The sequence below is a fragment of the Ovis aries genome, chromosome 1 (genome assembly GCF_016772045.2).
Source record: "Ovis aries strain OAR_USU_Benz2616 breed Rambouillet chromosome 1, ARS-UI_Ramb_v3.0, whole genome shotgun sequence".
Lineage (NCBI taxonomy): Eukaryota > Metazoa > Chordata > Mammalia > Artiodactyla > Bovidae > Ovis > Ovis aries.
In genome coordinates this window covers 105,249,879-105,277,656 of record NC_056054.1, presented here as the reverse complement: position 1 = coordinate 105,277,656, position 27,778 = coordinate 105,249,879, and the positions used below count along the sequence as shown (strand labels likewise).

The following is a 27,778-nucleotide window of genomic DNA, read 5'->3' as shown; positions in this document are numbered from 1 at the left end:
CTGGTGGCTCAGCGGTAAAGAATCCGCCTGCAGTGCGGGAGACGCGGGTTCGATCCCTAGGTTCGATCGCTGGGCACTTGGCGGGCTACAGTCCATGGGGGTCGCAAAGAATCGGACTGAGCGACTAAACAAAAACAATTAATATAGGGTATGTGTGTGTGTGTTCAGTTGCTCAGTCGTGTCTGACTCTTTGTGACCCCATGGACTGTAACCCGCCAGGTTCTTCTGTTCTTGGGATTATCTCGGCAAGAATACTGGAGTGGGTTGTCATTTCCTTCTCCAGGGGATCATCCCAACCCAGGGATTGAACCCGCGTCTCTTGCGTCTCCTGCATTGGCAAGTAGATTCTTTGCCACTGCACCGCCTGGAAAGCCATAATACAGGGTAGAAAGCCTTATTAAATCTTTGGAAGACTTAAATACGGGCCCACGCCTCTCACCCAGAAAGAGGCAAGTGAGGTGCGGGGCGAGGATCCATGAAGTTTATCCAGACATCTTAGGCACATTGCTCCTTTTTTTTTTTTTTGGACGTCTAGAGATACAGCGAGGGGAGGACAAATCGCCTCCTGGGGACCCCTCTCCCCACCCTTTACAGAGCCTCAGGTGGCAAGCTTGATGCTTACCTTGGGATTGGCGCCTGTCCCTTTCCACCCCACACCTTCGTTCTGGGAGAACGAAGGCCGCAGTCTCCAAGACGAAGTAATGAGGTGGTTGCGGGCCGGTACAAAGCATCTTTGTTCCCAAACCCTCAGGTGGGGTGGGGGAGGGGGGAGGCAGGTGTGCCGCCTCGGAATCGTGGGAGCCGCCGCCCCGCCCTGCCCCAGCTCCGGGGCTCTGAGAACACCAGCTGGTTCCCTTTTCCCCAGCCACTGGTCAGAGGGTGGGGAAGGCGAGTCCAACAGCTTGACGGATTTGTCAGTGGCCGCCGCTAAAGGGCCGCGCAGCGTTGGGGGCGAGAACTTGGCGATTGCGGGTGGTAGAGGTCATATAGAGTTCTTTGTGGTACTGGATTAAGCGGAGAGACATCACAGGCTAGGCAGAAACAAGCCGCGAGCATCCCAGGGATCCTCTCACCCAGCCTGGGACACTCGCCCTCCCTATCCTGTCTTCGTCTGAGGCGGCAGCGTCTCCTGGCGGCCAGACCCGGAATCGCAACAGGGGAGACCCTCCTTCCCAAAGCAAACTTTAAAGGCGTGCTCCCAAGACCTCGCTTTTATTGTAATTCAGCAGACAGGCTGTGCGCACTTCCTTCAGCTCCGTCCAGCTCCCAGACCCTCCCCAACCCCCAGATGCCGCGGCGTGGGCCAGTCCCCAGAGTGCTGTTTGACAGCAAGTGAAGATACCCGGTGCCTTAAGACTCCTGCTCCACAGCGTCCAGGCTCCGGCTCCTTCAGTCACCGTGGGGGGTTTCAGGGGTCAGGTCTGCCTATTTGCGTCCTAAATCCAGGCTGGAGGCAGCAGAACCTCAGGAGAAGTTAGAGGTAGAGCGAGGACGCTGCTGGGGGCGGCGGCGCAGGCCTGGGATGTGGAAAGCGAAGAAAAAAGGTCAGAGGCGCTGTTTCCCCAGACCACTCGCCCAATCCACCCATCCTCCGCCCCTCTCCTCTCCTCTCCTCTCCTCTCCCTCTCCTCTCCTCTCCTCTCCCTCTCCTCTCCCCTCCTCTCCCCCCCTCTCCTCTCCCTCTCCTCTCCCTCTCCTCTCCCTCTCCTCTCCCTCTCCTCTCCCTCTCCTCTCCCTCTCCTCTCCTCTCCTACCTGGAGGGTACCACTGGGGGCGGGTTTCCAGCTCCAGGGCCAGGCAGGTCACCAGAAGGGCGCCGGCCATGAGGGTCAGCAGGCAGTGGCTTTCTCGGGGGTGGGGGCTTGGTGGGCCCCTGTGACTGAGAGAGAGAAGGCCAGCTTGGGAGAGCATATCATGTTGTTCACCTCTGACACACTGATGCTGGGGAGCACCAGCTTGAGAGGTGGCACCCTAGGTCACCTGTGTCTCCAAAAGAACCTGTCACCATTAAAGATGCCACCGGCGTATGTGGCCTCAGGCACAAAGGGCGTCTTGCCACCAGCACCACAGCCCTGGGTGGGGGGAGAGGCTGTGCCCTTCTCTCCCCCCACGGTTACCTTTGGGCGCCTCACCACCGGGTCAGCGGGCAGAGGGCGGGTGGGGGGATTGGGTCGGTCTGCCAGCTCAGCCTGAACAGAGAGAGGGGCAGTGGCTATGAGAGCACAGCCAGGGGCAGTGGACATGCGATGGGTCTCCCCAAGGGTTCAGGTCAACATGCAAAGTCAGCCAGGGGGGCAGGAGAGAACTGGGGCATGCGCATGGGGCTTGAGCGCATGCCAGGAGAGGCCTCAGGGGAGAAAGGTGGGGGTCACTGGGGGTGTCCCTGGCCAACTGCAGTCCCACCACTGACCACTAGATGGTGGTAGAAACCAAGACAGGAGGCTCACCCTTTGCTGCTTCTGGGGTTCTGAGGGCTGAGGGCACCCTGGTCCCCTAATGATGAGTGCTACTGGCAGGGAACAGGGATGAGAGCTGCGGTTGGGCACCAAGCCTCCCACTTGCCCTGGGCCAGGGCTGGGCCTGGCCCAGAGTTACCTGGAGTCTCTTGGGCACAGGGTCAGGAGGCAGCGGCCTGGAAGGAGGGGCCGGGAAGCCAAGAGCACTAGCCTGCTGAGAGAGCAGGAGGAGCAGACAGGCAGGGGAGGGGGGAGGGACCAGAAAGACAGATGTGGGCAGAGAGGTGTTAGTGCTCAGGGATGGGCAGCCAGGGCCCCAGGGGCAGTGGGGGCTGTGCATGCATGCGGTTATTCAGTTGCATGCAGAGGGGGTGACAAGTGGTGGGGCAGGCATGCAGACCACCTCCACACACGCACTCCTGTCATCAGATCCAGGGGGCTCAGGGCAGAGGCACTCACCAGCCCTTCTACACTTGGTGACCAGGGCCTCATCAGGTCCTGGCACACTGAAGACCACTCTGAGCACCCCCTCATGCCCTCCTGGGGCGCCACTGCTGGGAGCACAGGTAGACCCGCCTTTGAAAGCCACTGGCTTGGCCAGCTTACAGAGCTCAGCGCTCCTAGGTGATTGCCCCTCCCAGTCCAGACTGGACTCTGCTTCTCAGCCTGCAGCAGGGGAGGTGGCGGGAGGGCTGGCCCTGACTCCAGTGACTGACTCCTGGGCGATGCAAGTCTTATCTCTGAGTCCAGAGCCTTGGACACCCCCATCCCAGGGCCCAAGCTGGATTCCTGGCTGGGTCGGGGCCCTCTCTGCTCTGGCATACAGACTTACCTTGGCACCCGGCATCACCAGGGCCCTCTGTGGGGGTCCTGGGCGTTCTGGGGGACCAGACTGGGCTGCCCTGAGCATGGAGAAAGGCAAGGAGGACGAGGGCTCAGCCTCAGACCATTTTGTGCCCATAGGCAGCCCTGGAGTGGGGTTAATCCTTTGTGGCCCCTTGAAGCATGGTTTAGGCCAAATCAGAGGAGAGGAGGGGAAGCTGATCAGCCTGAGGGAGGGCCCCACTTATCCAGCCCTGGGGCTCCTGGAGAGAAATGGTCCTAGCAGCGCAGTTGCCCCACCTGGGTCTACACGTGAGGTGAAGAGTTATGGGGCACAAGTAGGGAAGGGGGTGTATGGGGTGTGGTCTGGGGGCTGCCCAGGGGGTGGGGGCAGGGCTCTGGAGCTGTTATCCTTAACAGAAATGTTGAGAGAGTTGGGAACAGGGAGGCTGGTACCTGTATTGGCAGCTGGGTCCTTTGAGCTGGCAGAGTCGTTGGCGCAGGCGGGCTCGGTGCCAGTAGCTGGCACCAAGGAGCACCAGGACCAGCAACAACAGAAGGCTGAGGGGCAGCCCTGTGGTCAGGGAGCTGGTTGCTGTGGGTGAGGTCAGGTGATCAGCGAGGGTGAAAGGGTCAGGGGTCACAGGGAGTCAAGGAACCAGCAGTGAAGGGATCAGGAAAAGAGGGGCGATGAAGGATGCCCTCTCAGCTGCCCCTGCCCCCCAGCCCCGCTACCTCTGATGTGGGTGGTGCAGTCTGGGGGTGCCCAGCCCTCCTCACAGTGGCAGCGTCTGTTGCTGTCGCAGACCTAGGGTGCACAGGTTGGACAGTGAGGAGCTGGGCCCTCTGGGGCCGTGTTTCCCTGTCCCCAGCTTTTCAGGATCTCGGATGTCCTGTCTTCTCCCAGCACAGCTGGGAGGTGTGCTGAGGATGAGGGGGTGGAAGGTGCCACCGCTCTGGAGAGAGGGACTCTATCGGCGCCAGCGGCGGAGGAAGTTAGACTGAACTCACACTGTGAGTGCCTTCTATCTGCCGGCCACTGTGCCAGAAGCTAGGGTACTCATCTCGTGTGCCTCATGAAGTGGGTACTACTATTATGCCCGTTAGATGAGGAAACTGAGCTCAGAGAGGTGAATAACCTGCCCGGGTCCCATAGTTAAGACATGCTAGAGCAAGGATTAGAGCCCAGGTGTGTCTGTTTGCAAAGCCCACTGTTATTTTCCTTCCCAGAGGCTCCCTGCGCCCCTTCATCTCCCCCCATGCCAGCTCACCCCATGCCCGTGGCATCTCCTTCGACATTCCTGTGCTCCCAGGACCTCTACTGGCTGGCACTGCTGCTCAACACACACCTGCCCAGTGGGGAGAGAAGAGCAAAGATCACCCTCTCACACGCTTTACTGGCACTGGGAGGCCGAGGTCCACCATGCTTTTACATGGGGACACCAAGGCTCACAGGACCACAGCACTCTGCTCCATCTGAAGTGAGAACCTGAACTCCCCTCAGAGACTGCACTGTTTGCACTGGTGGTTAATGAGGCCTGGGCACTGCTCACAGCAGTTCAGACATCCCTCCCCACCTGGCCCTGCCCACCGAGGCTGCTCACCAGGCCGGGGCCACAGGCTGTGCCAGGCAGAGTCAAGAGGGGCTGGGCCACGTCGTTGCCCAGGTCCAGGTGTACCCAGCTGCAGTTCAACTTCAGCTGGGTCCCGTTGGCTTCTAGCATCTCCCAGCGATGATCCCGGGCTGAGCCCAGCAGAGGCTGGGCCCTCCCGCCCTGGCACTGGAGTTGCCCGCACACGGCATCTCTGGGGTGAGGGAGGAGGTGCAGGGTCAGTGTGGTGGAGCCAAGATGCCCACAGACCTAGAGGAGGAGCCAGGTTCCCTCACTTACCGAGGGGCACAGGACACATAACTGCCGTCAGCGTTGCGCCCGCAGCTCCCAAAGGCGTCCCCTCTGGTATTGGCAGTAAGGAGGCAAAGTGGTGCGGCGGGCATGGCCCCAGGCCCCCAGAGAGCCCGGCACTGCTGGGCGTAGGAGGCACAACGTCCTTGCATGCACACAGCCTGTCCTCCAGCACAGGGCTCACCGTCCCCCATGCTGACATCCGGGGGGCACTGGGAGCTGTCTCCTGGGCAGAACTCGGGCAAGTCACAGTCACCTCTGGTGGGGCGACACTTCCAGCCAGCTGGACGCAGCTGTGGAGGGTGGGTGAATGTCAGTGTGGGGGTGGGGCAGATCCAGCCAGGCCCTGGGAGTTAGGGTGACCTTTTCCACCCTGGCCCCTGGCAGGTGGGCTCTGGGTGGCCAGTCCAGTCTGTGCCCACCTGGCAATTGTGACAGCAGAGTCCATCAGATGCGCACTGGGCCCCTGGCCTCAGCTGGCAGGTGAAGTAGTCACAGCAGGGATCAGTGCAGTCCTGTAGGGAAGGGCACCGACGGCCAGGCATCAGAGCGGGCTGGGCCCGGGACCCCGCCCCAACTGCCTCCTGGAGCCTGAACCCTAGGCATTTGCACAGCAGATGAGAGCTGGAGCCCCACAGTCTGCCTGCTGCCCCCCAGACAGGCAGACGGGGAGAGGGGCTCTGGGGGCTGGAGACAGCCGATGAGCCTGGGTGAGGGCACAGAGGTGCAGGGGCAAGGCTCTAGGGGAGGGGCTTACACCTGGGAAGCCACAGTCACACTGCTCGCCGGGCTCCACCAACATATTTCCGCAGACACTGGCCATAGAAGGCAGACCGGACAGCCGTTCAAAGAGGCAGCTGCCCATCCCACCCAGGAGGGCTTTTTCCAGGGCCTGTCGGCTGCAGTTGCTGAAGTTCAAGCCTGGCAGGAAGCTGGGGATGACAGCAAGGAGGTTGGGGCTGCGGACCTGCCCCTGCCCCCTTCTCTCTCCATCCTGCAGCTACTCACTCTGTGGAGGCCTCCATGATGCAGCTCTTGGCTGGGGCTGGACCCGGACAGGGGCAGCTGTTCCCAGGGGAGTCATGGCCCAGGCCCAGGCTGTGTCCCAGCTCGTGGGCTATTGAGGAGGCGACTCCCAGGATGCTCGTGGAGTGGTCCTGTCATTGGGGAGGGGATAGCCCAGGTCGAGCACCAGCCTGATTGCTCCTGTTCTCTCTTCATCTGACCTCTTGGGCCCTGAGCAGGTCCCGCCTCCCTCCTTAAGTGCTTCTAAACCAGGAGAGCCCAGGCCTGGGTGGTAGGAAACCTGGGCTCTAGCTCAGCTCTGTTCCCCATATCTCACACTGTATGGCCCTGGGAGAGTACCACTGTCCTCTGGGCCTCAGCTGTCTCCCCCGCCCCCAAGAAATGGGCAGAGCTTCTAGGTGAAGACATGATGAGCTGGCCACAGGCGAGGGGCACCTTTCATGTACCCCTGCCCTCTATACCCTCAGCTTGGGGCTGGCAACTTTGCTGGGGGTTTCCATGAATATATGGCACCACAGCTGGCAGGACCTGGATGGGGAACAGGGAGGAGATGTAGCTCACCATGTTCACGCCTCCTGAAAACTCAGGAGAACAGATGGAGTTCTGAATAGCCATGCCCACCATGGGCCCAGAGAATGAAGTGGCACTGTGGGATTGAGAGGTCAAAGGTTAGGGCTTCAAAGTAAAAGTGGCCAGAGCGTCAGGCCCTCAGGGAGGGAGTTGGGGTGTGAAATTGGCCAGGCCAAGGCAGAGCCAGACCCTGCTGGCTGATCCTGGGGGAGGCCTTACGTCACCAGCTGGGCGCTGTCGTGGGGCAACCGAGGCAGCAGGTTTGTCCGGCGCCAGTGGAGGAAGCTGTCTAGTGTGAGACCTGGGTGCTGGCTTATCTCTATCAGGTTGTGCTGGGTCCAGGCCTCCAGGCCCACCAGTGCCACCCGGACATTCATAGGCCTGAAGAACTGAAGAACTGGGACTCAGGAGAGGGGTTCCCAAGGTTGGGGGCCATAACGATGCTGTCAGGCCTGACACTCACTGTGTCCAGGAGGAGGGCCACTTCCAGGGTGCGGTTCAGGAGGCTCTGGAAGCCCCGGTGCCTCTGGACCTGCGGATCAAGAAAGGTAGCCAGGAAAGGTAGCACGGCTGGCAGAGGCCAGGGGAGGGCAGCCGGGGGCCGGCCAGCTCACCTCGGCATGGTCAGCCACAATCACCAGCTCAACAATCTTGGTCTCTGTCACCACATCCCGCCTCCACTGTGGACAAGAGGAAGGAGCATCAGGCACACCCACCAGTCACCACCCGCAGCCACGCCCACCTGGCCAGGCTGTGTCCACACCCACCCTGTGTGGTCAGAGCGAAGAGAGTGAAGAGTCCATTTTACAGAGGACCACTGAGAGCCTGGGAGGCCGGGGACTTGACCAAGTGGACTAAGAATAGGTTATGAAGCTGGGAGTAGAGCCTTGGTTTTCTGGCTTCAAATTCAGTGCTTTTTCCAAATTAGGAAAAAAAAAAAAATAGCTGACACCATGAAATACTTAACATATGCCAGACAGATTGGAGTTCTAAGCATTTACATACATATATATATGTATGTAGATTCATTTAATTTTCACAGTAGTCCTATAAGGTAAGTAGTTCCATTATCCCCATTGAATAAATTGGGTTCTTATTGCTTGATGATCAGTAACTATGTATTTGATATCCAAGTGAGAGCTCTCTGCATTTGGATCATAAGACAGATGAAGGGTTTGAGTCAAGTGCCTGCATCCAAATCCTGGAAATACCATGTATTAGTTGAATGGCCTTGACCAAGTCACTTAACCTCTTAGAGCCAGTTTTCTCACTAAAACAGAGCTATGAATAGCACCTATCCCCCAGGGTTGCTGGGGTGACTGAAGGAGTTAATGTTTACAAAGTGCCTGGTACTGCGAAATCACTCCATGAACAGGAACTGTCGTTACTATGAGCCAATAGTTCTAAGGGCCAGGGGGCCAACCCCGGGAACAACAGAAGCCCAGCCCTCCTGCCTTCCCTCCTCACCCGGCGAGTGTGACGCCGTCCCAGGGGGTGCTCCGGTAGAGCCTGAGTGAGCACAGATGTAGGCCAGCTCAGGGCACAAGTGTGGCGTGGCAGGAGAAGGTCTTGGATCCGGGAGATAACTGGGGGACCCTGAAGGTCCCCAGGCCCCAGCTCCACAGAGTAGCTTCTTTCTGGGGACAGGATCACTAAGCCCCTAAGCAAAGATGCAGGAAGTCAGAAGGCTTACCGACTCCATGCCTCGTTTACCCTCACTCTCTCCACCTTCACGGAATCGACCCCTTGTACCTGAGCCCGGAGCAGGTGCAGAGAGAGACCCAGGAGTGCGCGTGGCCACGTACTCTCCCCTCGTAGCAGCAGTTCTCCTACAGCAGAGAAACACGAGCGCCAGCCTGAAGCCAGGCCAGATCTGAGCCCGGAGGCTGGCTTGTTGGTGAGGATATGCAGTGTCTTCCCATCGTCTAGGGATGGCACCTTCCAGTTGCCCCTTCCGTTATCCCCTTGGGCCAGAAACAGGGTACAAGATGGCCTGACTCACCAGAGTATGGCCCTCACTGACCACTCGGGTGCCATCAGGCTGGTACCACACCAGGGTTGGGCGCCCTGAGACTAGCTCCCTGCGGAATGAAGAAAACGGGCAGGGTCAGCTGCCTTTCAGGGTGGTGCAGTGACCGCTTGAGGCCTGGAGGTGGTAGAGGGGCAGCGGGGGGCCAGGCAATCCCCCTGACCTTCCTGCTTCCCCTCAAGTAGCAGAATATGGTGGTTGGGCCATAGACTGGCTACAAACCCAGGCTATCTGGGTTCCAATCTAGTTTTTAGCACCCACCAGCTGTGTGACCTTGGGGGAGTTATTTAACCTCTCTGTGCCTTGACTTCTTCATCTCTGAGGCCAATAATAATACAAATGGTATCTACTTTATAGAGGTTGTTACGAAGATTTAGTGAGTTCAGGCTCTTAGTACCTAAGTACCACATCGTAGTACCACATCATAGATGCTATATGAGTTGTTAGTAGTGTTATTAGTACGTTACTGCTATCATTATTACCTATTCTGCAGCAGCTCCAGGATGTGACTCTCACCATCCAATTCCAGTTTGATCCGCAAAGCCTCAGGCAGATTGGTCTGTGGGCACCAGAGGGCATGTCACCTCCCTGGCCCTGTCTGTAACTCCTATCTTCTCTAACCAGAAAACCTCAGGCCCTTAGGAGAGCACCGACGATTAGATCATTGGTGGGGGGATCCCGAGGGAGGGGCCAGGAAGCCCTGCCTGGCCTGGGGCATTGTTCTGGGGGGTTGTGTGGGGAGGTCAAGGAAGGTATCTGAGCCGCCCCTTCTCGGCTTCCTGCCCAGAGAGGAAGCATCATGGAGGGCCCAGTGCAGGCCCCAGCCCTTCCTCTGACTCAGCTTTAGAATTGGGAGGGGAGGGTATCTAGTGGGGCCCGACCCTCTCCAAGTCCCCCCACTGAGAGAACCAGCAACATGAGACCAAGAGATCAGGTTTGGCCTCAGTGGAGATGGATGACTTGGGTGGGGCTGAGGCAGGCAGATGTGTGTGTAGATGCGAGGGTGTGGATAAGTGAAGCCAGGTGCTGAGGTGTACAGGGAGTGGCGGCAGACCTGGGATGGCCGTGCTGCTGTGGAGTCCACTCACCCGCTCTCAGCCTGTCTCTGCCTGGAGACACCTGATTTCTCAGGGTGGTGAGGGGGTGCGAATGTATTGCTTTGAGGGGAGAGAGAGGCTCACCTGAAGCGCTTCTGCTAGGCTAAGCGTGAGGTTGTCCTGAAGGATCTGGGGCTCCAGAGGTCCATTCTGGGCCCTCTCTGGCCTTGCCTGCGTCTCCTCAGTGACACCTGCAGGGTTCCCAGGACACCCCAAAAGAGTGCTGAGAGAATCAGCGCCAGGGCTGGAGGTGGCTGCTGCCCTCTGACCCACCTGGCTCCCAACCCATCAAGGCTCTTTTCTGCCTGAAGGACTCCTACATTGCATTCTGGGACTTAAAGGAGAATACTGGAGGGTGCGGGCCTCTCTCCAGTTTCTCCCTTTGATCCCACCGACCCATCCACAAGTCCCCAGAGAAAGAAGTTCAGCTTGCCCAGCCTGTTGTCCTTCCCTGTCCCCCTCAGACCAATCCCAGGTTCTCACAGGGACCCTCCCCCTGTTCCCACTCCCTCCTAACCCCCTTTTCCCCTGGAACGCCCCCTCTCAGGACTGGGCGAAGCCTTGTGGCCCAGTGCCCACTCACCCTCCCTTTCCTCACATCAGAGATGCGGGGAACGCCCATTTCTGGGTGAGCATTGCAAACACCCCCCTCCCTAAACACCCCTCATGCCCAGTTAGGCACACCCGCTCCTCACAGCCTCTGCTTCCTCCCGGAGTCCGCCCCCCGCCCCCAGTAGCCCGCTCTCCTCCGGACACTCCACCCCCGCCTGTCCTCTCGGCCCCCAGCCCAAGACAGCAGCGGGAAGTGAAAGTTCCAAGGAGGAGTTGGTGTCCCAGCCTCTTTCCTGGCCAATTCTCCCATTCCTGGCTCCTCCCGGGCCCCCTCCCTCTCTGCGAGCTTTCTGGTGGGATCAGCACCAGGGTGAGGGGTGCCAGCGTCTCAGGCCTGGGATGAGGGGCCAGGAAGTATCCTCTTCGCCAAACCCTAGGAGCCGTGCCTACTCGGGGCCCTGGCACCGGGTGGAACGATCAGCTAGGCCCCAGAGGAGCGAAGACGTCAGTCCCGGGGAGCAGAGCCCCACTATCGCGATCCTGAGGGGGTGCTGGGCGAGGCCCCGCGGTGCCCGGTCCGGGAGCCTGAAAGTGTCCGCGGGGACCCTGCAGAGGATGACCGGCCCGGGGGCACCCGCATCCCTCCACCTTCCCTCCCCACTCCATCGCCCCGTCGCCGGGTCCTCGGCCCAGAACATCAGAGGGCAGGCTGTGCTTTGGATGGGGTCTCTCGGGGTCTCCGGCCGACCCCAGGACCCCAGGGCCTCCCGACTTCCCGCGCGTCCTCCCAGGGCGACCCCCGGCCCACTTCTGGCCAGGTACTCACCTATATCTGGGAGCGGCCGGGAGGGCAATGGGCTGCCCGCGCCCAGGAGCCCCAGGGCCCAGAGCAGCGCCAGGCGCATGGCAGCGCCGCCCGGGGCCGGGCGAGGGCAGCAGGTGCTGGGCCGGGCGCCGAGGAGCCGCGGCTGCCGGGTCGGCTTCTCGCACCTCGCAGCCAGGCGCAGCCACAGGCCCCTCCCAAGCTCCTCCCACCTTGCCCAGAGCCCGGCCCCGCCCCGAAGCCCCGCCCCTGGAAAGGCTCCACCCCCACAGTGCGCCGGGTCCCGAAGAAGTGTGGATCCAGCCCTTGACCGCGACTGCCGCACTGCTCACCCGGCTCTGCACAGCCACTCCAGGCTGCTATGCAGGATGGGAGCCGAGGCCCGGTCCGACCGGCTTAAGAGTCGCGCCTCCACCCGGCCCTGGGTCAGGAAGCCTTCGTAGCAGCTTCACTGCCCTCCGTTCTCACGACCGCAGCCGGGTTCTGCCGGATCAGGTGGGCTGGTTCTCCCGACTGCCCAGCTCACCCTCCGGTACCGGACGCCTGAGAAGCGCGGGCAGCAGGAGTGTATAAAGGATTTTATTAAACAGGAAGCAGCGGATGGGAGAGCGAGCAAGACGCCCCTTCACTCCGCGTAGGTAGCATCATCGTTGCTGTCGCTGTAGGCGGAGGAGGAGAGCTCCTCGCGGGGTGTGCAGACCGGGCACCGCTGCCGCATGTCATTCCAGCACGAGTGGCAGTACACTGCCTCGCAGTTCGGTGTAGGGCACAAGTAGGACTCGGGCGTCTCAGGTGCTTGGCACACCACGCATCGGCGGCGCAGCCAGGGGCGCAAGAGCGGGCAGCGGCGGTGCAGGATGTCAACCAGATGGCGGCGCTGTTGAGAGACGAGGCGGGTTTAGAGCCGGTTGGGGAGCAGGCGAGAAAGATGGGGAGCTGGAGAGCAGCGCTTCTTTTTGGAGAAGCGCTTCTTATCTGAAGTCTCAAAACCTGACTATGCCCATATGTTGGAGGAAGCTGGATTTGGCAAAGAAGAGCCCTGGAGGGCAAGGGTTCTATGGAAGTCGGTCCTGGAGAGCCTCCCTCACTTCGTGGTGGAGAGTCAGAAGATGCAGCCGGTAATAGCAACAACCATCATCACATGTACTCTCCCGTAAATCGTAAATCGTCTTATTTGATTCTCACCGTGAGGCTGAGAAGCGAGTAGGGCAGATAAGACTATCACTACTGTGTTTTCCTACTTTACAGATGAGAAAGCTGAATCTCATAAATGTTAAATGACTTTCCCAAAGGCACAGACTGAACAGTAAAACCTGTCTGGATCCAGGTACCCTGATTCCAAATCACAAGCCTGGCTCATTATGCTCCCTCTGTCTCCCAGCCTCTCTCCACACGTTTCCCAGGAATTCTCAGGCCACCTTATCTGGTCACTCTTTGCTCAAGAAACTCCAGGGCCCCCACTGCCTGCCAAGCAAAGGCAGGACTCCTGGCCTTGGCCTTCTGAGCCTTCCACAGTCTGGTCCCTTTCTAGCCTCTGCTCCAGCTTACCTCTCCCTGAATTTTACATGTTCTGTGCCAGCTTCTCCTTAGACTTCAAGCCCTGGCACTTGGTTGGCATTTCCTTTGGACTCTGAATCCTTGCACATTCTGCTTCCTCAACTGGGAATGAATGCCCTTCACATTTCCATCTGCCCATCAAAATCCAGTTAACTCCATGATCTGGTCATGGAATCACTTTATGTTCATTTTGAGTGAGTTTCTTGGGAGATCTGGATCAAGACGATGGACTAGAAGGACATGGAGCTCACCTCCTCCCATAGTATCAGTATGTTCATCAGACATTCATCCAGCCTCTACTGCATGTCATGGGAGCGGGGGAGGTCTAGGAGCTTCCCTGGTGGCTCAGAGGGTAAAGTGTCTGCCTGCAATGCAGGAGACCTGGGTTTGATCCCTGGGTCAGGAAGATCCCCTGGAGAAGGAAATGGCAACCCGCTCCAGTACTCTTGCCTGGAAAATCCCATGGACAGAGAAGCCTGGCAGACTACAGTCCATGGGATCGCAAAGAGTCGGACATGACTGAGTGACTTCACTTTCACTTTCAGGAGCTGGAGGAAAAATGTAAGCAAACATGGTCTGTCACTTTTATGAGTTTTTTAGGGCTGATTAAATAAGAGTGGCTGCTCCTTGTGTTTTTAAATGATATTGGGCCCCGTACCAAGAAACTGTAAGTGAATTAATTCAATTCAAACAATAACTATGTAAGGCAGATCTCTTTTCAGCTGAAAAAATTGATGGCTTGGAGAGGTGATCATTTTCACACGATGACAACTAACACATATATAGAACTTGCTCTGTACCTGCACTGTGATTAAATGAAACTCATTTAATCCTTACTACAATAGATGGAGTAGTAAAGTCCATTTTACAGAAGGGAAAAACCAAGGCTCAGCATTTAAGTCAGTGGTCAAGAGCACACAATTGTCACAGTGGTCCAGTGGTCCAGTGGCTAAGACTCTGAATGCAGGAGGCCTGGGTTCCATCCCTGGTCAGGGAACTAGATCCCACCACTGCAACTGAGAGTTCACACACCGCAGCTCAAGATGCTGCATGCCGCAACTAAGACCTGTCACAGCCAAACAAGTAAATATCCTTTTTAAAAAACGACCTGTTTACATTAAAAAAATAAGCTCTCTGGCACCAGACCCTCACCCGACCACCACTCTATTACTGATCTCTAGTGACCAGGCCTCATAGATTTGTTCAATCTCCCCATTCTTCAGAGGGAAAAACTGAGGTCCAGTGAAGACCATGGCCAAGGTTACAAAGCTTACTGAGGGCATGTGGACTGGAGCCTGGGTCTGCTGACAGTGTGCCCTTTCTGTATACCACATGCCTCTTCATGAGGCCTCCCCGATCCCACAGCCCACCGAGTCCCCTCACCTGTGTCACCTCCTCACACCCACCACACCCCTCCACCCCTCTGCTGGAACTGCACTGAACTTCTAATCTGAAATCCTCTCAGAAGAACCTGTGGCTTTCTCTTGAGCCCCTTGTTTCTGATGAACCTGTCTTGCTTTTCTTTGACCCAACTAGATCAAATCTGATTCCTCCTTTTTGCCTGCTTCCCTATGGTCCAGGTGGCTCAGTTGGTAAAGAATCCACCTGCAATGCAGGAGACCCCGGTTCGATTCCTGGGTCAGCAAAATTCCCTGGAGAGGGGTAGTTTACCCAATCCAGTATTCTTGGGCTTCCCTGGTGGCTCAGATAGTAAAGAATCCGCCTGCAATGGAGGAGACCTGGATTTGATCCCTGGATTGGGAAGATCCCCTGGAGGAGGGCATGGCAACCCATTCCAGTATTCTTGCCTGGAGAATTCCATGTATAGAGCAGCCTGGCAGGTTACAGTCCATGGGGTTGCAAAGAGTCGGACATGGCTGAGCGACTAAGCACATCACAGCCCTATGGTCCACTTAGGATCTCAGGCTGGGCTGAATACTGGGTGCAGATATGGACACAGCCTTGACCTCCAGGCACTGGATGACCAAGGCCTTTGCATGCATCCCATGAGAACTCACTGAGTGTCAGTAGACTTGGGACCTTGGTAGAGACTGGATGGACTAAGGGGAGATGCCCCCCTCCACTCCAGTTCCTAGACCCAGAGGTGCAGGCCTGGACTTACCGGAGCCCTCTGCTGTCTTGCCCGCCTCACGATGGTAGCCCTCCTCAGCTGGGTGAAGGCTGCTCTCTTCCTCAAGAGATCATTGTAGAGGAACAGGATCCGCTTCTTCTCTCGCTGGGGCCAAGGAGACAGAACAGAGGAGGAGGACATCCCCCAAGGTGGGGCTGATGGGGAGCTGGGTGCAGGCTGGTGTGTGCACACCTGAGGGTGGAGAGGCTGGGGGCACACCTTGGGGAAGTAGAAGGCTGCGATGACCCTCCGGAGCCGGTAGCCAAAAGCCTGGAGCAGGCAGAGGCATGTTAGGAGGCCACTCGGTAGAGCTGCTTTCAAATAGGCCCTGGTGCTCAGGGGCACGGGCTGGGGCAGGCAGGCTGCGGGAGGAGCCAGGCCTGTCAGGGGCATGGCCCAGTCCGGCTGGCCGCAACTCTGCATTGAACTCCCCATGTTCATGGGATGTGGGTTAGGTCTCTGATTACCCTGTTATCTTCCTGCCTGCTCCTCACCCTGCAGAGCTGTGTTGTCAGTATTGTAGCCATTAGGCCCAGGAAGCTATTTGTTCAACATGGCACAGATGTAGAAATTTTCCATCATGGCAGAAAGTTCTACTGAACGGCATTGCTCCAGAGGGCTGGGACCGTGGGTGACCCTCTGGACTCCTCTGACCCAAACCTGTCATCCTCCAATCCTTCAAGCTTGACCTGATGTTTCCTACTCTGATTCTCTAATGCAAACACACTGACCCCCATTTCACCATAGCCAAGGCCCAGTCCCCTAATTCTTTGTCTTGGAAACACCCTGCCTGCCTCCTCTCCCCGGCCCCCAGCCTTCAATTCCTCTGATCCAAACTTTCAGCATCACTCACGCATGTTGTTTGAGTCCACCACCATCTCGGAGGAGGTGTTCAGGGCTCCGATGGTATTCCGAAGAAGCCGGGCAAGCATGGAGTCTCCCCCAACTTTCACTTCCAGTTTATGACTGCCTGATGCCAGGATAGGGGTCGTGGTGTGTGTGGGGAGTGGGGGAGTCAGGAGAGAGTTGGAGTTAAGGAGATGGGGCAGGATGGAGACTGGGTGGAGGGGAGAGGTCAAGGTATAGCAATACTTCTCAACTGCACAGGACTTTCCATCCCTTCACTGATTACTAATGCCTCCTTTTGACAGATACAAAGGGGAGTGGCAACTGAGGCTCCCAGTGACAGCTGTCAAGTTGCAGGGCTGATATTTGACCCTAAGGTGGGCAGGTAGGGGCTGAGAAGCAGAAGGAAATGACAGAACTGGGGACTTCCTTTGTGGTCCAGTGGTTAAGAGTCTGCCTTCCAGTGCAGGGTTCCATCCCTGGTTGGGGACCTAAGTGCCCACATGCCATGAAGTAACTAAGCCTGAGAGCCACAGCTACTAAGCCCGTGCTCTGGAAGCCCTGCGCCACAACTAGACAGAAGCCCATGAGCCACAACCAAGACCTAAGCAGCCAAATATAATAAACTTTTTTAAAATCGGAAGAATTGGGGTGGGGTGGCTGCACAAGGGTGGGAGTTCTCCAGGGGGTTGTCTCCTTGGGCCTGGAGCCTGGAGTGGGGGCTGGGCTCACTGCGGAAGGAGTACTGCACGAAGGAGTGGTGGCGGATAGTGTCGAAGATGGAGTAGAGAGCCCAGTCCAGGCCACAGAGCAGCAGCAGCAGCAGCAGCACGGGCAGTGTCTCCACGAGCTCCCTTAACTGGCCAGGGAGCAGGAGGGGCGGAGCTGGGCAGTGCCACTGGTCCAGGCCTGGAGCCTCCTCTGAGCCCCCTCTGCCCTCCACCCCTCAGATCCCTGCCTCTAGTAGGATCTGGGGTCCTGCCCTCCGTGCCATCCTCACCACATTTCTCATTTCTGCGGCCTGGATCGTGGGGTCCCAGGGGAAGATGACGGTTTTCTTCTCGGCTTTGCGGAGTGGCAGCAGCGTCTGCTTGCCCTGGGAAAAATGTCCCCATGGTGAGAAACACTGAGCACCCTCTCCTCTTCCCTTCTGCCCTCCTGGAGCAGGAAGCCACCCAGGGAACAGGACAGGGCACTCCTGGACAAGGCTGCGCACACTCACTAGCTTCTTCCTGCGTTCATCGATCTGACAGAAGTAGGTGCTGATATAGATGTTGTCGAAGCGAATGTCCCCGTTATAGCTGTCCATGTAGGAGAAGCACCTGTGGATGAGGGTGTCTCCATTGCCTCCAGGTTTACCCACCCTCAACCACGGGCTTCCCTACTGTGGTCAGTCAGCCGACCACCCAGCATGCACCAAGCACCGTCTATGTCCTCGGAGAAGAAAGCCCTGCCCTGCCCTCCAGCAGCCCCACAGTCCAGTGAAAACCATGCACACACATTCTGCTGAGACACAACAGAGGTGAGGAGAGGAGGGGGGTGTGTGTAAGTGCATGTGTGTGCCTGGGAGTCTAGGGGAAGCCTTCCCAGGCATGGAACTTTCAAGAAGAATATCAAGCAGAGGAAACATTAGGAGCAAATGAGGGAGACAAGGAAAATCCCTCAAGGATGCAGAAATCGCCCGATCCACTGACTCCCACGTCCACCTCGCACGCCCCGGCCTCTTGGCTGGGCCCTCAAAAGATCTCCTGGGAGCTCACTTGAAGCAAAACTCATTTCAGCCATCATTTCCCTTCTCCTCTGATACACCCCTGAGTAAAGCGATGTTTTCTGTGTGAGTGTGTGTGCACACGCAAACGTAGCTTTTCTGTGTGTCTCTCAAAGTCCCACATAATGCTTCAGTTTCCTGAGGAAAAATGTTAATTGTTGGAAATGTGTTTAAAACTGTAAAAGTACATTAAATAAGCTCTGTAAACTGTGAAACAGGATTTCCAATGCTATTGGTTCTGGGACCCTGTAAAAATCCACATCTTTGCCTTTCAGATAGAAATGTCTGTAAGTGCAAAGAAAGACTGTGAGCGCCCCCTTGTGGGGAGCCCTACCACTGCTGGGTCTGGGCCTGCGGAGCCGGGTCTCCGCCCCTCCCCAGCTCAGACCCTTCAATGAGTGACCTCACCCAGGTTGAAAGCCTGGAAGTGGCTTTTGACTCTGTACCTCCTTCCTTCCCTCCGCAAGCTGGCTCTGCACCTTCCCCCACCTCCCTCCATTTCAGGCCAACTTCCTGCCACGCCCCCCACCCCCACCTCCGTTCCAGCCTGGCTCCCTAACCTCTGACCCACCTTGGCCTCCCTGCCTCCAGGCTGCTCCAGTACAGCCTGCAACCTTGCCACTGGGGGGCAGTTCAGGGCCCTCCTGCAAGGATTTCCAGACTGTTCTGACTATGCCGGGTCCTCAACCACAGCCTCTGCCTGCCACATCCCATAAATGCTGGATTCCTGACCCAAGAGAATACTTTCCCGCTTCTTGGCTGTGGCTCCCCATCTGCAGCCTTTTGAAGCTCAGTTATGGCCCTTTCAGCGGCACTTCCTCAGTTCCCATATCTGTCCATCGTACAGCCTTTGAATCATCTCTGTCTTGTGGACGCCTCTTCTACCTCCCCTCAACCATGAGCGTCTTGAGGGCAGAACTATGGCTCATTCATCTCTGTCCTCCCACGGGGCTCTCGACATACACATAAACACTCACTTGCAGTCTAGGCCCCACGGACAGGGGCAGAAGGAGCAAGAGCCCCTGAAAGCCCCTGCCCATCTCAGGCACGTGGGGCTAGAGACAGGAAACAGAGGGTCCAGAGGTCGGCAGGGAAGCAGAGTGAGGCCCAGGGCAGCCCAGCTGGACGCCAGGCTGGGTGGGGTTGAGGACTTTGGTCCAAATGGAGGGAAAGTAGCTGCCAACACAGCAGGCGGGAGAAAATGAAAGCAGAATTGGACGATAAAAATGGCACAAAGTCAGAGCCAAGGGGAATATGAAGGGCAAGAAAAAAAAATCAAAAGTCAAAGCTAAAAGTTAAAAAAAAAAAAAAAAAGTCAGCGTTGGGATAAAGGCCGGAAGGAGGTAGATAAATGAAGACGGTCGCCCTTTTAAGGTGGTGGGAACATGGGGTAACGTTTCTTTTGACAAAATGTCCACATTTCCTTTAACTTTGTGTAAACAACGAACCCAGCTTTGTAAAAAGGCAAAGTCAAAGGCGAAGAGCGTTCAGATTCAGTCGGAGGAGGGCTCTGCAGCTCCATTCCTAGGCCCTCCCTCAGGGTGCGGCCGGGCGGTAGGCCGGGCTCCGGGCAGAGGTTGAGGACTCACGCGTGGAGGACCAGCAGGAAGGTGCAGGAGAGCAGCGCGTGCAGCAGCCCCAGGGTCCGCTCGAGCTGGGCCTCCTGGCGCCTCACGTAGTCCCGCACCTCGGTGCTCACGTGTTTCCAGCTCGTGTTGAGGCCCAGCACCCCAGCCCGCCTCTCCTCCTGGTGGACGGCACGGGCGCCGCCTCAGAGGCCCAGACCCAGCTTCCCAGGCCGGCTGTGGCTTCTCCCCCCGGGGTGCTCCCTCGTGCTCTCCTCAGGGGGGCTCTGCCTTCTGTTCGCCACCCTCCTTGACGCCGTCTTGCTCCTCTGCCGCTCTGTGAGCTGACACCCTCTCACACCTGGCTGCCCTTCCCACAGGCTGGACACCCTCCCCACGCCCGTCAACCAGCGCCTTCACCACTCGCCACCTCGTCCCCTCCCTCGCCAGCCACCTCTCCTGGGTCCTCGCATCCTGTGCCCTGTGGCCTCCTCCTCCCACTCCCTACCTCCCCCCACCTCACACTGCCCGTCTCTTACCTTGAGGTTAATAGTCGCTGAAAATTCCCCCTCCAGGCCATGAATAGACTGGTTGAGGGAGTCATAGGTCTGCCCAAAGTTGCCTTCCACTGGGATACGACTGCGGCACCAAACTTCCATCACTGCTGGGCAGTGGGGCCAGGTCAGGGGGCCTCCCTGTGCCCGGCCTCCAGTGCTCCCTTTCCATGATCCTGTTTTTGTCTCTCTGCCCGTGACTTTCTTTCTTTCTTTTCATTTTTTGGTTTGACTTATGGAATCCTAGTTCAGAGGCCAGGGATTGAACCTTGGCTCTTGGCAGTGACAGCTCGGAGTCCTAACTGTTGGAGTCTTAACAACTGGACTGAAAGAGAACTCCCTGCCCACGGCTTTCTACCACCTTGAGTTTTTCCCTTCTTCACTCCCCTTGAATTCTTCCCCCCATTTTTTTCACCTGTCCGTAACTGTACCAAACACTAATTTGATAGCCAACACTTAACAGAGCAGTTCCTCTGTGTGCTGGCTCTGTTAGTTGCTTTATATGTATTATCTCCTTAAATCCTCAAGACCCCTAATGGGATAAGTACTATCATGATGCCCATCTTTCAGATGACGAGACAAAGCAGGAACTTACCTGAGTCACAAATCTGGTCAGCTGGAGGCGCTGGGCCCTAAGGATGCTGTGTCCTCAGAGCCCAAAGCCTCCCCTCCTGACTGCATTCCTGCCCGACACCTTCCCAGGGTCCCCCAGGACTCAGATCCCTAGCCTTGGTGCTCCCCACCCTCCTGCCTGTGTGCTCACCCTTGGCAATGCTGCAGAAGAACTTGAACTTCATGGGCAGGCAGAGTAGGTGGTTGAGGAGGGGCACCCAGATGCGCTGCATACACACTCCATGCTTCTGGTCAAACCAGCGGCGGCAGCTGAACATGGCCCCGTTCACCACATCTGCAGGAAGGGCCACCGGGGGTCTGAGGTCCCCAGCCCCTGAGCTGACACCCGGGCCCCTGCCCTGCCCAGGGACCCTCGCTCACGGGAGCAGCGCAGTTTAGTCTTCAGCTCATACATCTTCTGTGTAGAGAGGTGGTGTCTGAAGGCTGAGGCAGCGGGGGCCTCCTCACCTGGGGCTGTCTCTGAGCCCTCAGCATCCTTGGGTGAGAATCCGCTCTCACTGTTCACCTGGGCATCCAGTTCCTCAAAAGAGTTGGTGATATTCTGGGTCTCAGCTTTCAGCGACTCTTTGCTGCTCTGGGGTTGGAGGCAGGAAAGGAGTCAGGCATGGCAACTTGGAGCTTCTGTGCCCGACAGCAGCCCAGCCTCGGGCTCTTACCTCCAGCTATAAGGAGCCGAGTCCTGGAGATGGGCTCTCAGCTTAGTTTCTCCACTGTTTGTAGTCCTTTGGAGCCCTCTCCCCTCCCCAGGTGCCACTGTTCCACTCACCTCCCAGGCTCCCAGCTCCTCCCAAGGCCTCCCATTCCAGATCCTTGCTAGTCGAGGAAGGTTCCCCAGGTCCTTGACTTTACCCCTCATTGCTACTCAGGCCACTGTGCCATCTGCATTCCCAACTCTGAAGCCCCGAGGTCCTTGTGTCCCCAGCTCCTCAACTTTCCAACTTTTCCAGACCCCAATCTTCAGTTTTCCAGTACCCTATTCCCTCATCCCCTGACCCTCAGAGTTTCCCAATTCCTCAAGGCCAGGGCCCCCAGTTTCCTGCCATCCTAGCTCAGCCGCCCAGAGCACTACCTACTTGGGTGTTTGGGAATGCGTGTGGGATATGCCCCAGGGGCCAGGGGGTAGGAGCTCTTCTGCCATTTGGTGCCCAGAAGACCAGGGCAATGTTTGGGAACAGTTCTGCCCAAATGCCAGTACCACTGGCCCTGTTGTGAAACTATATGTCCAGGATCCCAGCTCTCAGCTCAGGTCATCTAGGCCCTGTGGGGAGAGGGACCCCTAGACCCTGCCGGTGTAGGGTCCTGACCAGCAGGTCCTTGAGCACTGCCCGCAGAGGGGCTGTGGAGACACGCCAAGCTGTGCGGGTGCTGTTGATCTGCAGCTCCACGGTGCAGCCGAGCGATGCTATCACCTCGTTGAGGTTGTGTCGCAGGTTGGCCACTGGTCCTGGGGGAAGATGCCCTGGTAGATTACCTCCCTCTAGAGCCAATTAACTTTCTCCAGCCCATCCCGAGCTCCCACTCTGCGGGTGGTGACCACCTTCTAGAACTGTACATTGATGGGGCCCAGAAGCTGGTGAGAGGTCATCTCATTCAACCGCTGATTTTTTTTTTTTCCTTTTGTAAATGAAAGAGGCTCAGACACTGAGAGGAACTCTCTCAGGGGACACACAAGTCAGAACAGCTGGGATTAGACCCCCCGCTCTTTGTTCTTCACCAAGCCTGGCTCTCAATGGATAGCCCACCCAGAGTCACTGCTTCAGGGTCACTAACTGGTACCCAGGGGAATACACTTACCCTCATAGATGGCGGCCAAGGCATATCCCAGTACAAAGAGCCTGCCCTCTTTGCCCAGCATCTTGGGTATTAGCAGAAGGCTGGCACAGCGAATGTGAGGCGAGGTCCCCCAGCCTACGACCCCCAAGCCTATCAGGAGAGCCGAGCAAGTGGTGAGGCAGAGTAAGGAAGCTGCCTCTCCCACCAAGTTTAGCAGAGCACCCACCTCCCACAACTCCTTTCTAGAACCATCACCGTACTGCCCTTGTCCCATTCACTCTGGCTCTGATAGGCCTTCAGGCCACTCATGCATTCATCCATCAAACAGCCATTTATAGAGTTCGACTGTGTGCCAGCCTCTGGAAGGGCTTGGAGAGGAGACCAGAGATTGAAAAGCCAGGGTCAGTGATTGACTTGGTGCGTATATACGAGTGTGTGTGTTTGTGTTAGGGAAAGGGGCCAGCACTTTCCCTTTCCAGGCTGGACTCACAGGTACCCTAGGTACTGAGGGGGCAGAGAGAGCAAGAGGTGAATTCTGGAAACAGGCATTGGTGCTCAGAGGAGTCGGAAGAGAGGTCACAGCCACCCCGATATCCCCTGCTCTCTGACACCTACAGCTCCGTCCCTAATTTTAGCCTTTAGTCATGTACCTCCTGGTGTGTTTTAGCAGCTCCACATGTGTCTCCCTGTGGTCTCTGCAGGGAGACAGTGAGCTCCTTGAAGCTCATAATCCAGGGAGAGAGACAGACGGGTAAACAGATGACTGCAACACCGAGTGCTAAGTGCCCAGGGAGGCGCTTATGGAGAGCTGTGGGAGCCCGGGAGGGAGCGGGCACTGCTGTGGGGAGGGGTGGGGCTGGGAAGGCTGGACAAAGGCGGCGATGTGACAGCTGGGCCTGGGCAATGAGTCAGTGTTGTGAGGCATTCCAAGCCAAAGGAGTAGCATAAACTGGTCAGAGAACCCAGAAGACTCCTGTGTGGATGGAGTGTTCTCCCAAAGATGGCCAAGGCAGATCCCTAGTCCGTACCCTTCTCTCCATCTGCTCTGCCCTCACGAAGTCCCCAGCGTCTCTCATGGGAGCCGCCTCGTCCCTTACTTCCTCTCTTGCTAACCTAGATATCAATTTTCTTTAGGCAGCCAGAGTGATCTTACAGAAACAAAAATCTCGGATTATGGTCCCTGCTCTGCTTGAAACCATGCAATGACTTCCCATCTTTGCTTGGGATCAAATCCGGACTCCTCTAACACGATCACCAGACTCTCGTGATCTGGCCCCTTCCCACCTTCTGAGGTGATCTCATCCTATTCAGCCCCTCGCCCACCACGTCCGCCCACACTGGCCGTGTTGCTGTTTCTGGAACTTGCCAAGCTCGCGCGTCCTCCCAGGTCTTGGCCCGGCCGTTCCCGTGCCAGGAGCTCTCCTCCCCTGGTCTTCACCTGGCGGCTCTACCTTGCCATACAGGTTTGCTGCAAACCCTGTCAGTGCCACCTCATGGTTTGTTCTCCCTTCTTCCTTGCTAACACAACTTGGGTTTTGTTCCAGGGCAATGGCCTGTCCCTACCCTGGCCCTGGGGGTAAATTTGGATCCATCTAACCCAAGCATGCTATAGCAGGACATTGAAAGGGAGGTGATTCTGTGGTCTTGGCCTTTTGGCCAAGGCTCAAGCTGAGGACGATAGTTGACAAATAGTTGCCCTACTTTCTGAGGGTGATTGTTGACCGAGGGCTGCTCTACCTTCTAAAGAGAGCCTCATGGAGTTTGCTATCTGGGCACTCCCCAAAGAGCAAAAGTGGTGTCTCAGCCCTCTACCCCAACCAGCCTAGACAAAGACAGGGCCAGAAATCGGAATTATCTGGAAGTAGAGGGAAGTGGTTAGAGCAGGCAGACATAGGAGGAGAGGCTGTGGGGAGGACGGGTGTTCACTTCCCCATGGCAAGTGACAGACTCCAAGAGCACCCTTCTGAGGCTGGTGTTGCAAGAAGGGGAACCCGGCTGACCCCTCCCAACTGGACACCCACTGAGCTGCAGAGCCTGGCAGGGCCACCCCAGGGCTGACCCAGAGCAGAGAAAGGGAGGAGCGTTCACAGACGAGGCCAGCAGGGCCTCCCAGGAGTACAGGGGGAGCAGGCACACGGAGCATGGTATTTCTCATCATGACAGGGGAGGGCCGACTTCAAGGGGGCCTGTGTTCCCCGTTTGGGAGGGCAAGGACGTTTTCTTTGGGACAAGCATACATATAGAGGGCATGTTAAGTCGCCTCCGTCATCCAGACTCTTTGCGACCCCATGGACTGTACCCCGCCAGGCTCCTCTGTCCATGGTATTCTGCAGGCATGAATACTGGAATAGGTTGCCATGCCCTCCTCTAGGGAATCTTCCCAACCCAGGGATCGAAACTGCTACTCTCCTGCGTTGACAAGTGTGTTCTTTACCACTAGCGCCACCTGGGAAATAGAGAGGGCAGCAGGCCTCAAAGCCATCTGTGTGGGTCCCATCTCCGAGGGCTGCCTGTTTAGGAGGAGGCATCCGAAAATAAGAGTCTGCAGGTGCCCTGTAGGAACTACAGGGAGCTTCGTTCAAGGTCAGTCAAAGAGAACCGCCCTCAGCAGGAAACTGGGCCCAGCGCTGTCCACACAGAGCCTCCAGCCAGACCATGAACAGGGCCCCCTGAGACGACCGGGGTGTGAGGGAGTGCTGCACAGAGGCGGGGGAATTCTAACAGTATCGATGACTTCAGACTTTTGTCCCTTTTCCTCTAATTCTTCTAATCCCCTTTCTGACATCAGAAGAGCCAGAAAGGGAAGGAAGTGGAGAAAAAAAGTGAGTGAGCAGGCTGTGCCTGTTGTCCGCTGCAGGACCCCACTCCACGGATCAAGTCTGTGCTTCGGGGCAAGGGCGTGGTCAGCAGGGAAGATGTTTGAGAACGACGTGAGATTGAAATCTTTGACGTAGAATGGACTGGACTGGACCTTTTAAGCCCCGAAAATAGTCATAATTACTGAAGCAAGACTGGATCTTCTAGATTTAAATCACCAGAAAGCTAAGGGTCTGTGTGAGAGGTCATCAGTGGGGAGAAACGTTGGAAAACAGTGGTCAGAGAGAAAGAAGTTTCCTGTTGGAGCCGCATCGAGGCGGTTGATTCCGTGAGCTCAGGATGATGCCGCGCCCGTGTCCCTTGCCTGGGAGACGGTTAGAAAGGACACGTGCTGCAGTTCGGACCAAAGAGGTGTGGGGGAAGTCGGCCAGGGGGTTACAGGAAGCTCTTTGTTCTCATAGGAGACGCGGGGAAGGAATGCGCTCGGCTTTTGAGATTGTCACGTGGGGACGTGGCGTCTGGATTTGCTGCAGCCATTTTGTGACCTGAAGAGGGATGATCTACAGGCCAAAAATGGCAGAGAAAAAAGTCAAAAGGAAGCTTGGTCCTTGGTGGGTTTACTGAGCTGCCAAATTATCCAAATTCCAAAACTATTGTACCTTGAAACTTGTTAAATGAGATGATCAATTTCCTCTATGGTTAAACCACTTATAGGTGGGTTTTCTGCTCCTGTGGCTCAACGCATCTTGATGCAAGGCCTCTCTTCACGTGTCACCTTCTCTAAGAAGCCTTCCCTGACTACTCCCCAGCTACCTCCCAGTCCCTTTCTATCACATCCCCCTGGTTTACGATTTTCATACCACTTGTAACCATCCAAAATGCTCTTGTTATTTCTTCATTTATTGTCTAACTCTTTCCACTAGAATGTAAACTTGAAAGAGAATGTAAACTGAAAAAACTGGGTGTGTGGTGGGGAATAGTTAAAAAGAATTAAGAGGTACAAGCCTCCAGTTATATAATAAATAAGTCAGAGATAGATAACAAGGAATTTGGTCAATAGGAAATATGGCCAATATTTTATAATAACATTAAATGGAGTATAATCTATGAGGATACTGAGTCAAAATGTTGTACACCTGAAACTAATATAACATTTCAAATTAACTGTACTTAAATTAAAAGCAACATGTTCAAAAATATTGTAAAAACTTTGGACAGGGAAAAATGGTTCTTAGACTTATTGTGGTGATCATTTCATAATGTATGCAAGTGTCAAATCACTATATCGTACACCTGAAATTAACATAATATTGTACATCAACTATATGTCAATTAAAAAAGAAATCATTATAAATGTATAGCAGTCACTGCACATACATACACAGACACACATGTATGCACTATACGCCATGATGCGTGTATGTGTATGTAATGCATGTTCTATATATTATAAACTCTAGGGGACTAAAATGTAAAAAGTGAGCTGAGTGCTTGTCAACCTTGTTCACTGCTGAATGAATCCCCAGCAGGTGCTCAGTTAGTGCTAAATGAATGAGTGAATGAATGAATTGAATTTATCAGAAGCAGGAGGAAGCAAGATCAGAGAGGTCAGGAGAGACGGGGATTATAAATGGTTTTGGGGTTTATCATGGGGGCTAATCTCTGGAGGAGAAAATGGCAACCCACTCCAGTATTCTTGCCTGGTGAATCCCATGGACAGAGAAGCCTGGCAGGCTACAGTCTGTGGGGTTATGAAGAGTCGGACATGACTGATCACACACATAGGGGTTAATAGGGAGTCCCTCAGACTGGGGAGACTCTTGCGGGCAAGGACTGTGTCTTCTGTAGACTGGGAGCTCTTCCCTCTCATCTCCCCTCAAAGCCCAAGATGAGGCTGAAATTACAAGGGACACTTGGGAACAGAAGAAACAAGAGGAGATTCCTTCCTGGGCACCCAAGGCTGTACTGCATCCCCGCTCTTAGCCCAGCACTAACCCACCAAGCTGTATAACGTCACCATCTTCTGATCTTCATAGATGTTCATAGGGTTCACCAGAAGCTGAAAGAGACCTGAAGATACAGGGTTCAGCCAAAGGTCAAAAGATGCGCCCCACCTCTGACCTCTGCTCTGTACTCACCTATGGCCAGGAGCCCTCCGGTGCCTGCCCCCAGCAGGAAAGCGCTGATGGGAAACTCACCCGGCTGGCGCCAGAGGAATTGGTTACAGGATCTGGGCAGCCCCCAGTTCAGGAACCCCTGCACCGCTGAGGGGTCAAACGGTTTAGCCCAGCAGGGCCAACATACCACTCTTCTGGCTGGGACATGGTTCATTAGGATTAGGGGTGGCAGAGAGATGGAGGCTGGGGGAACCTGGATGAGGGTGGCCAGAATGCAAGGGACCCTGGGGAAGTGAGGCAGACACGAGGGAGGGAAGAAGAAAGGGCTAGGCCAGCAGAGGGTGCTGGATGAGAGGGGTGGAGGCTGGGGGCCCCCAAAGTGGGGGAAGGGGCAGGAGTCCTGGAGGAGAGACTGGGTGAGAGGAGTAGGGGCCAGGAGTTGCTGGAAGTCACTGGGAAGGGTCAGGGTCTCTGGTGACTGACTCACTGGTGTGGGGTAGTTTCCTTTGCCCTTTTGCTCCATTCTGATGAGGTCTGATGGCCATGAGTCTGCTATAGGGAAGTCTCTCTCATTCCAGAAAGCTCCTCGAGGATATCTTTGGATCAGAGGTTCAGCTTCTGTCTCCACCTCACCCACAGCCTGTCTGAGGGCTGTGTCTTTTAATCCCTCAGCTGTGAAATGTTGGTTAGAGACCTACCTATCCCTTTGCAACTAGATAAAGAATTCCAAGACACACA

The 27,778-nt window shown here is 56.2% G+C and overlaps 2 protein-coding genes across 8 annotated transcripts; both read right to left on the bottom strand.

Annotated features, from left to right (window-relative positions):
- Positions 1-1,196: 1,196 nt before the first annotated feature.
- Positions 1,197-11,467, bottom strand: ADAM15 (ADAM metallopeptidase domain 15). 7 transcript variants are annotated; one of them, XM_027975958.2, is made up of 23 exons: positions 11,283-11,467; positions 9,989-10,095; positions 9,290-9,366; positions 8,781-8,859; positions 8,531-8,607; positions 8,246-8,438; positions 7,393-7,458; positions 7,242-7,310; positions 6,998-7,167; positions 6,770-6,854; positions 6,191-6,339; positions 5,940-6,114; positions 5,605-5,697; positions 5,171-5,475; positions 4,883-5,084; positions 4,550-4,627; positions 4,014-4,086; positions 3,735-3,873; positions 3,289-3,358; positions 2,596-2,670; positions 2,118-2,189; positions 1,755-1,879; positions 1,197-1,517 (listed from the first exon to the last, which is right to left on the bottom strand). In XM_027975958.2, the coding sequence occupies exons 1-23, from the start codon at positions 11,359-11,361 to the stop codon at positions 1,475-1,477; spliced, it is 2,601 nt and encodes an 866-aa protein (XP_027831759.1). In that variant the 5' UTR covers positions 11,362-11,467; the 3' UTR covers positions 1,197-1,474. The 7 variants fall into 7 exon arrangements, with proteins under 7 accessions (XP_027831759.1, XP_014947769.2, XP_027831763.1 ...); XM_015092283.3 differs by having other exon boundaries at positions 2,596-2,667; XM_027975962.2 differs by lacking the exon at positions 2,118-2,189.
- An 82-nt stretch (positions 11,468-11,549) lies between these two features.
- Positions 11,550-27,585, bottom strand: DCST1 (DC-STAMP domain containing 1). The gene is made up of 16 exons (XM_004002570.4): positions 27,528-27,585; positions 27,062-27,187; positions 26,919-26,993; positions 22,128-22,256; positions 21,638-21,777; positions 20,694-20,907; positions 20,464-20,607; positions 19,686-19,807; positions 19,171-19,328; positions 17,036-17,135; positions 16,814-16,909; positions 16,546-16,672; positions 15,821-15,937; positions 15,187-15,329; positions 14,959-15,072; positions 11,550-12,156 (listed from the first exon to the last, which is right to left on the bottom strand). Exons 1-16 carry the CDS (start codon positions 27,583-27,585, stop codon positions 11,905-11,907), a joined length of 2,115 nt encoding a protein of 704 aa, XP_004002619.3. The 3' UTR covers positions 11,550-11,904.
- Positions 27,586-27,778: the final 193 nt, after the last annotated feature.

Coding starts and splice junctions, on each gene's coding strand:
- ADAM15 (XM_027975958.2), bottom strand. CDS start 11,361: ATGCGCCTGGCGCTGCTCTGGGCCCTGGGGCTCCTGGGCGCGGGCAGC. Junction 4,087..4,549: donor GGAGATGCCACGGGCATGGG/GTGAGCTGGCAT, acceptor TGTGCACCCTAG/GTCTGCGACAGCAACAGACG. Junction 2,671..3,288: donor TGGTGATGCCGGGTGCCAAG/GTAAGTCTGTAT, acceptor CTGCTCTCTCAG/CAGGCTAGTGCTCTTGGCTT.
- DCST1 (XM_004002570.4), bottom strand. CDS start 27,585: ATGGCCATCAGACCTCATCAGAATGGAGCAAAAGGGCAAAGGAAACTA. Junction 17,136..19,170: donor TTCCTGCTGGTCCTCCACGC/GTGAGTCCTCAA, acceptor CCTCATCCACAG/GTGCTTCTCCTACATGGACA. Junction 15,938..16,545: donor CGTGCAGTACTCCTTCCGCA/GTGAGCCCAGCC, acceptor TCCTGGCATCAG/GCAGTCATAAACTGGAAGTG.